The sequence below is a fragment of the Mustelus asterias genome, chromosome 13 (genome assembly GCF_964213995.1).
Source record: "Mustelus asterias chromosome 13, sMusAst1.hap1.1, whole genome shotgun sequence".
Lineage (NCBI taxonomy): Eukaryota > Metazoa > Chordata > Chondrichthyes > Carcharhiniformes > Triakidae > Mustelus > Mustelus asterias.
In genome coordinates, this window is record NC_135813.1 from 48,386,047 (window position 1) to 48,395,507 (window position 9,461).

At 50.3% G+C, this 9,461-nt stretch overlaps 1 protein-coding gene across 1 annotated transcript in view; it reads left to right on the forward strand.

The window, feature by feature from the left end:
• LOC144503112 (ectonucleoside triphosphate diphosphohydrolase 2-like) overlaps window positions 1-1,259 on the forward strand; it is a 127,671-nt gene extending 126,412 nt beyond the window's left edge. The window contains exon 9 of the mRNA XM_078227623.1: window positions 868-1,259. Within this exon, the coding sequence (XP_078083749.1) occupies window positions 868-1,071 (204 nt within the window). The 3' untranslated portion in view covers window positions 1,072-1,259. The remainder of the gene's footprint in view (window positions 1-867) is intronic.
• Window positions 1,260-9,461: the final 8,202 nt, after the last annotated feature.

Genomic DNA, 9,461 nt, shown 5'->3' on the forward strand with positions numbered 1-9,461 from the left:
GGAAGATCACTAACCCCCAAATCTCACCATCGAGGGTTACCATTGTCAGCATCTCGCGAGATTTAGTGGCCATTAGGAGAATTGCACCCAAGCATGTCTGTTAAATGGCGAGCATCATATCCCACTCCGTCATTCTGTCATCTTAAGTTTATTTATTAGTGTCACAAGTCAGCTTACATTAACACCGCAATGAAGTTACTGTGAAAATTCCCTAGTTGCCACACTCCGGCACCCCTTCGGGTACACTGAGGGAGAATTTAGCATGGCCAACCCACCTAACCAGCATGTCTTTCGGACTGTGGGAGGAAACTGAAGCACCCGGAGGAACCCCACGCAGACCCGAGCCGGGAATTGAACCCGGGTCCCTGGCGCTGTGAGGCAGCAGTGTTAACCACCGTGTCGCCTTTCTCAATCTCTTTTAATTTTCCTATTTCTCCTTGAATTGTATTGATCTGTCTCTGCCCTTTACTTTCTCCCTCATGCCCCATCGCTCTCCCTCTTTCTGTCTCCAGATTTCACTCTCTTCCCTTTGCCTTTTCTCTCTGTCTCCATCTTTCTGTCCTCTCTATCTCTTGTTCTCTCTTTCCTTTTCTCTATGTCTGTCCCTCCCCCCCTCGGTCTCACTCTCTGCCTCTCTCGGTTTCTCTTTTTCTCTCTCATTCTCTCTCTCTCTTGCTCTCTCTTTCCATATCTGCCTCTGTTTCTTCCTCTCTTTCTTTCTCTGCCTCACTATCTGCTTCTGGCTCTCCCTCTGTCTCACTACTGCTTCTCTCTCTGTCTCTCTGTTCCACCCTGCCACTGTGATGTGCTGTCCTCATTGTTGCTATCTCTGTGCTAACCATGCTGTTTGTTTTTGCCCTGTTTCAGGCTGGGGGCAGCACGATCGGATGGGCCTTGGGTTACATGCTCAATCTCACTAACACGATACCAGCTGAGAATCCTGCTACCTGGAAAGTCCAGATGCTTGGAGCTTGGGCAGTGCTCATTGTCATCTGTATCCTGGTGATTGTAGCAGGAGTTCTGCTCTTTGCCTTGTCGTATCGCTCAGGGAAGAATGACTCGGTGTTGTAGTGTGTGCAGTAATCGCTGGGCTCAAATCTCCACTAACCCCAGCCCAGCAGTGGCATTCCTCAATCCGACTGGGGGATTGGAGCCTCTGTCACTGTGCCACATACTAACAGCAAGAGTGCCCTTAACAAAGCCCCTCACTCCCACCCTGACTTACTCCAACCCCTCACTCCCCCCTCACCTATCCCAGCCCCACTTTCCAGCCCCTCGCTCCCCAGCCCCTCGCTCCCACCCTCGCTCTCGCCCAGCTCAATCTGAATCGAATAGTGTTTGGAGCATGCCACAGGATGCAGGTCCACACTCGGCAATGTTCAGCTCCTTGTTTCATTGGCAGGGTCTCCTGATCGAGGCAGCATTTGAAACAGATTTTACAGCATTCTGTGAGGCCAAGGCGACTTTCTAAAATTCACTTCCACGTAGCTCAGCATCAGCCTGATCCCAGGCCAGGGGGAGGAACATTTCACACAAAGAGTTAACACTGTCTCCTCTCACCATTGTCCAATCCCGCCTGGAGCTGTTAAAGAAAGGTAGCATTCGGAAATGGGAACATTGCCTTCAGCTCCTACACCTGGAAAGAGGGCGGAGGAGGGCAGGTGGTTCCATGCTTCCAATGAGAATAAATCCAACTAGTTAAAGGCCAGTTTCCCAACACTTCCATCTGTGTGTGGCTGATTGTCCAGATGAACCTTACACACAGACACATCCTCATTCAGTCTAACCCAGGCTCCAATTCTAACCTGGTTAAAAATCCAGCTTCCTTTCCTTGCAGGGTTTTACCACCTGTTAGTAACCACCCCCATCACAGTGCTGGGTTACGGGGGCTGGGCTGACTAACTCAGACAGAAGTGGCAGAGAAGGTGCAATGTGGCTTCGTACAGAACTGGCAATCCAAAGATTTAGATTGAAAAATAATCTGCTGATGAGTTCACATCCCAATATAGCAGCTGGGGAATTTCAATGAAAACTATTTAATTAAATTACATCAATAAAAATCTAGTACCAGTAACTTGCTGGATTGTTGTAAAAACCCATCTGGTTCACTAATGTCCTTTCGGGAAGGAAATCTGCTGTCTTTACCCGGTCTGGTCTACATGTGACTCCAGAGCTGCAGCAACGATTGATTGTTAACTGCCCTCTGAAATGGTCGAGTGAGACACTCAGTTGTATTCAGGAAGGCAGCACGAAGGATAGTTAGGGATGGATTACACCCAGATTCTATATGAATAAAAAGCAATCTCCATCACTCTTCCCAATCTCACAATGCCCCAACACAGTCTCCAGCCAATGAAATACTTGTGTAGTGTAGTCACTGTTGTAATTTAGGGAATGTGACAATCATGGTGTGCACAGCAAGATCCCACAAACAGCACTGAGATGATAATCTGCCAGAGCGTTAAGCTACACAGCACCGTCCAATGAGGGTGCTGAGGGCCAAATGTTCACCAGGTCACTGGGCAAACACTCCTAATGTTCTTTAATCTATTCCTATTGGATCAGGGGGCAGACTGGGCCTTGGCTCAATGCCTCATCCACCCCTCCTCCATTCCCCTCACTATCACACTGGAGGGTCAGCGTCCCTGGGATGAGGCTTTGCAGCTGAAGTCAGGCTGACACTGAATCACTCAGCTCAGTGGCTAGCAGCCCTGCCTCTGATTCAGAAGGTTCTGGGGTCAAATCCCATCACTGAAACCTGAGCTCCCAAAATCCAGTTTCCAGAAAGGCCCCTCACCCTGCCTTTAAAACACTCATATATCAGAGCGCTGTTTCGACTGGTATTTTAGCTAATTGTCCTCATCACCATTCGAGAACTATGTGTAGTGTGATCAGAGCTACATCGCTATCCCTAAAAGAGACAGTCCAGCCAGTGTTAGTGTGAGCTGCACTCCCCATCACATAGTGCATTCTGGTCTCTGAGGACACAGACTGTAGGCCCAGCCCAGGCTTCAATCACTGTGCAAAGGTCACAGGAGGGCTCCACCTCACAGCCTGATAGAAATCTGCAGCCCGATTCCCCCCCGGATCGCAGCAATAGCAACAAGGCCTCTCAATACCTGCAATCCAGTTCAGAACATGGGAATTCCTCTCATAATATTTATTCCATATTAATTTTCCCCAATTGTACTCTTTCAATTTACCCTCCCCAGTTCCCCCCCATTACTCCCTCCCCAATTACACTGACCAAGTTACCCTCCTCTCCCAATCGCTGTCTGCCAATCCAGCGTTTGAATCTGTACAAAAACATTTTTCTGAAGACTGGTTACAACTCACCAAGGTGACCCTCTGGACCTCACAGCTCTGCCCCACTATCCATCAGTAGACTAATCGAGAGTTCCACAATGTTCTGGTTACTGATGGACTCTGTTATGAGTTATCTTCCAGGTGCTAGAGGCCAAAGAGGATTTACCTTGACTTTTTGTCCAACTACTCCTGTGTTGTTACTCTCCCTCCCCACTCCCCATCCTCCCTCCTCATCCTCCCCTCTCCCTCCGCACGCTCCTTTCCCTCCCACATCCTCCCCTCCTCACCCTCCCCTCTACCCTTCTTCTCCCACCCTCCCCTGCTCCCCACCTTTCCTCCTCTCTTCACCCTTCCCCTCCTCACCCTCCCTTCTCACCTTCCCCTCCCCATCCTCTCCTCCCCCCCCCCCCACCCCCCCACCCTCCCTTTCCTCTGTTCCCTCCCTCCCCACTGTACCCTCAGTCCCTCGGTACTCAAAGGGTTAGGTGGAGCTGGAGGTTGTGTGTGGGATGTGTAATATTGAAGACCATCTACAGCTCATGTACTCAGTTGCTGTCTGTCAAAGTTGCGGGCCAGGGTTTGAATAAATATTTGTTTTTTTTTTACTTTACAAATGTGATGTTTTGGTCTCTGTCTCTCCAAAAGAGAGGAGGGGGTTGTGTGGCAGCGGGGGGAGCGTGGGGGGGGGGGGGGGGGGGAGGAATGCAGTGCAGAGAATGGGCTCTGGGTTGGGAGCAGGGGTGCTGGGATTGAATGGGCCTGCCCACTTTTCAGAGTCTTTGAGAGGAATTTTAACTTCCAGAAAGGGCTGGTTTGGGTTTGTTTTTTAAATATTTAAAATCTCAATTCCACCCATCTCGAGGGCAAACAGAGTTGAGACCTCAAATTTAATGTATCTCCCAGCTGGAAGACTAGCGAGCCTCAACAATCCCTGACTGTCTTTCCAGCACTGCTCGTAAGCCAAAGGAACAGGAGAACTTTCTATCTGAGCTTCCCCCACACCTCACTGTCTGATCCCCCCCTCCAAAATGATCAGCAACCCCTTCCTCTCCCAGAGAACTGCAAGTCCCAGATTTGAGAACTCCCTCCCCTTCCCCGAATCACAGACTCCCCCGGCTCTGGACACATCCCTAGCCCTGCTCCCACTAACCCAACGACAGCCCCTCTGGAGGAGGCCCCTTAACCACATAACACCAATCCTGGTGTTCAGGCCAGAGTCAGGCCAGGAGCCTGCTGAAAAGCTAATATTCCACAGCCCAACCACAACTCCCTTCCCTCACTCAGAAAATCCACCCGGCAAGATGAGGGGCATTCGTGAGAAAGGATCAGGGGAACCTGGAACAGCCGTGCCACAAGCAGCTGCCCCTTGTATTCAATCCAGATCCTTAGCAACAATTCCACCAGCTACTGACCTGCGGGAAGAGGGAAATGAACAGAGTGTGGCAGCTCCATTAATCAGCTGGAGCTGCTACTCGGTATTGTTGGACTTTAACCTGGTGTTGTAAGACTCCTTACTCAGTATTGTCAACAGTAGGCTGGGTGTAGTGGAGTTTCAGCAACTGCACAATCACGTCCCTTACAGCAGATGGAAACATGAACCCTGTTCCCTCCCACCCAATGATTGCTGACCATTTCTGTGGGGAGGGGATGGACCCCACAGTCTAGGGAGAACCCACTCTGTCTGGATTAAGAATTTTGTCTCTCCCGGGCGGGGGGGAGGGGGGGGGGGCGTGGGTGGTGGCGCAGTTCACTTTAGTTGCTCTTCTCTCGGGATAGATTACCCACTTCCCATTCCCCCTTCAATTGGAACTCACACAATAGAATCATAGAATCCAGTATTAGAGTACAGAAGGAGGCCATTCGGCCCATTGAGTCTCCACCGACCACCCAGGCCCTATTCCCGTAACCCCACACATTTACCCCTGATACGAGGGTCAATTTAGCATGGCCGACCAACCTAACCTGCACATCTTTGGACTGTGGGAGGAAACCAGAGCACCCAGAGGAAACCCACGTGGACATGGGGAGGATGTGCAAACTCCACACGGACAGTGACCCAAGGCTGGAATTGAACCCGGGTCCCTGGCGCTGTGAGACAGCAGTGCTAACCACTGCGCCACCATGCTGCCCCTGCTGCTTTGACACAGAGAGGCTTCATTGAATAAACTGAAAAGCTGGAATCAGTGCTGAGAATAAAGAACTCAGGAAACACAGGAACCATGGCATTGCCATAGGCATCACCAGAGGAACCTGAGGGATCTCTGGAGTGATCCAGAGGGATCTCCAGATCTATTGCCAAACTGGATCAATGTCTAAGGCTGAGTTACATAGGGAAATTTCAATTTGGGTGGAATGTGTAGTCAGGGTGAAGCTGAGATTCTCCTGAAACAAAGGAGGTTGAAAGAAGGTTTGACAGAAGTGGACAAGATTCAGAAAGTTTGAATCAGAGAAGGAAAATTCTTCCTGTCAGCTGATAGGACAAGGATTCAGGAGCATAGATTTAGGGATTGGCTAAGGGGAACATTTTTACACCCTGAATGGTAATGACTGGAACACACTGCCCAGGAGGCTGCTGGACACAGAGATGGTCAATAATTCCAAAGAGAAACAAGATGGACACTTGGGGCAAATACAATGGCAGATTGTGCTAATGAGACTGACTGGATTCATCCAAGGGGAGCTGGCATGCACTACATGGGCCAAATGGCCTCCTTCTGTGTCAAGATGGCTCTGACTTCAAATGGTTGTTCAATACACTTGTGCAGAAATCCTGAGAATTCAACCAGATTCGACTGAGGGAGAGAGAGTGTGCACCTGTTCCGTCTGTGTGAGTGGATTCACCAATACACCCATTAGCTCACACTCACTCATAGCCATTAGCTCACACTCACAGCCGTTAGCTCACACTCACAGCCGTTAGCTCACACTCACACCGTTAGCTCACACTCACTCACACCCGTTAGCTCACACTCACACCCATTAGCTCTCACTCACACCCATTAGCTCTCACTCACACCCATTAGCTCACACTCACACCCATTAGCTCTTTAGCTCACACTTACACCCATTAGCTCACACTCACACCCGTTAGCTCACACTCACTCACAGCCATTAGCTCACACTCACACCCGTCAGCTCACACTCACACCCGTCAGCTCACACTCACACCCATTAGCTCACACTCGCACACCCATTAGCTCACACTCGCACACCCATTAGCTCACACTCACACACCCATTAGCTCACACTCACTCACAGCCATTAGCTCACACACACTCACACCCATTAGCTCACACTCACACCCGTTAGCTCACACTCACACCCGTTAGATCACACTCACACCCGTTAGATCACACTCACACACCCATTAGCTCACACTCACTCACAGCCATTAGCTCACACTCACTCACAGCCATTAGCTCACACTCACACCCGTTAGCTCACACTCACACCCGTTAGCTCACACTCACTCACAGCCATTAGCTCACACTCACTCATAGTCATTAGCTCACACTCGTCAGCTCACACTCACACCCATTAGCTCACACTCACACCCGTTAGCTCACACTCACACCCGTCAGCACGCTCACACCCATTAGCTCACACTCGCCCATTAGCTCACACTCACACACCCATTAGCTCACATTCACACACCTGTTAGCTCACACTCACACCCGTTAGCACACACCTATACCCATTAGCTCACACTCACGCACCCATTAGCTCACACTCACACACCCATTAGCTCACATTCACACACCCGTTAGCTCACACTCACACTTGTTAGCTCACACTTACGCCCATTAGCTCATACTTAAACCAGTTAGCTCACACTCACACCCTTTAGCTCACACCTATACCCATTAGCTCACACTCACACACCCATTAGCTCACATTCACACACCCGTTAGCTCACACTTACACCCATTAGCTCATACTTACACACCCATTAGCTCACATTCACACCCATTAGCTCACACTCACCCATTAGCTCACACTCACACACCCATTAGCTCACATTCACACACCTATTAGCTCACACTCACACCCGTTAGCTCACACTCACACCCGTTAGCTCACACTCACCCATTAGCTCACACTCACACACCCATTAGCTCACATTCACACACCTATTAGCTCACACTCACACCCATTAGCTCATACTTACACCAGTTAGCTCACACTCTCACACCCGTTAGCTCACACTCACACCCGTTAGCTCACACCCATACCCATTAGCTCACATTCACACACCCATTAGCTCACATTCACACACCCGTTAGCTCACACTTACACCCATTAGCTCTTACTTACACACCCATTAGCTCACATTCACACCCGTCAGTTCACACTCACACCCGTTAGCTCACACTGACACCCATTAGCTCATACTTACACCAGTTAGCTCACACTCACACACCCATTAGCTCACACTCACACCCGTTAGCTCACACCTATACCCATTAGCTCACACTCACACACCCATTAGCTCACATTCACACACCCGTTAGTTCAAACTCACACTTCTTAGCTCACACTTACACCCATTAGCTCATACTTACACCAGTTAGCTCACACTCACACCCGTCAGCTCACACTCACACCCGTCAGCTCACACTCACACCCGTTAGCGCACACCCGTTAGCTCACACTCGCACACCCATTAGCTCACACTCACACACCCATTAGCTCACACTCACACACCCATTAGCTCACACTCACTCACAGCCATTAGCTCACACTCACACCCGTTAGCTCACACTCACACCGTTAGCTCACACTCACTCACAGCCATTAGCTCACACTCACTCACAGCCATTAGCTCACACTTGTCAGCTCACACTCACACCCATTAGCTCACACTCACACCCATTAGCTCACACTCACACCCGTCAGCACGCTCACACCCATTAGCTCACTCACACACCCATTAGCTCACACTCACGCACCCATTAGCTCACACTCACACACCCGTTAGCTCACACTCACACACCCGTTAGCTCACACTCACACTCGTTAGCTCACACTCACACTCGTTAGCTCACACTTACACCAGTTAGCTCACACTCACACACCCATTAGCTCACACTCACACCCGTTAGCTCACACCTATACCCATTAGCTCACACTCACACACCCATTAGCTCACATTCACACACCCGTTAGCTCACACTCACACTTGTTAGCTCACACTTACACCCATTAGCTCATACTTACACCAGTTAGCTCACACTCACACCCTTTAGCTCACACCTATACCCATTAGCTCATACTCACCCACCCATTAGTTCACATTCACACACCCGTTAGCTCACACTCACACTTGTTAGCTCACACCTACACCCATTAGCTCATACGTACACACCCATTAGCTCACATTCACACCCGTCAGCTCACACTCACACCCGTCAGCTCACACTCACACCCATTAGCTCATACTTACACCAGTTAGCTCACACTCACACACCCGTTAGCTCACACTCACACACCCGTTAGCTCACACTCACGCCCGTTAGCTCACACCTATACCCATTAGCTCACACTCACACACCCATTAGCTCACATTCACACACCAGTTAGCTCACACTCACACTTGTTAACTCACACTTACACCAGTTAGCTCACACCCACACCCGTCAGCTCACACTCACACCCGTCAGCTCACACTCACGCCCGTTAGCTCACACTCACACCTGTTAGCTCACACTCACTCACAGCCATTAGCTCACGCTCACTCACAGCCATTAGCTCACGCTCACACCCGTTAGCTCACACTCACACCCATTAGCTCACACTCACACCCGTTAGCTCACACTCACACACCCATTAGCTCACTCACACTCGTTAGCTCACACTCACGCCCATTGGCTCACACTCACACCCGTTGGCTCACACTCACACCCGTTGGCTCACACTCACACCCGTTAGCTCACACTCACACCCATTAGCTCACACTCACTCACAGCCATTAGCTCACACTCACTCACACCCATTAGCTCACACTCACTCACACCCATTAGCTCACACTCACTCACACCCATCAGCTCACACTCACACCCGTTAGCTCACACTCACACCCGTTAGCTCACTCACACACCCGTTAGCTCACACTCACACCCGTTAGCTCACACTCACACCCGTTAGCTCACACTCAC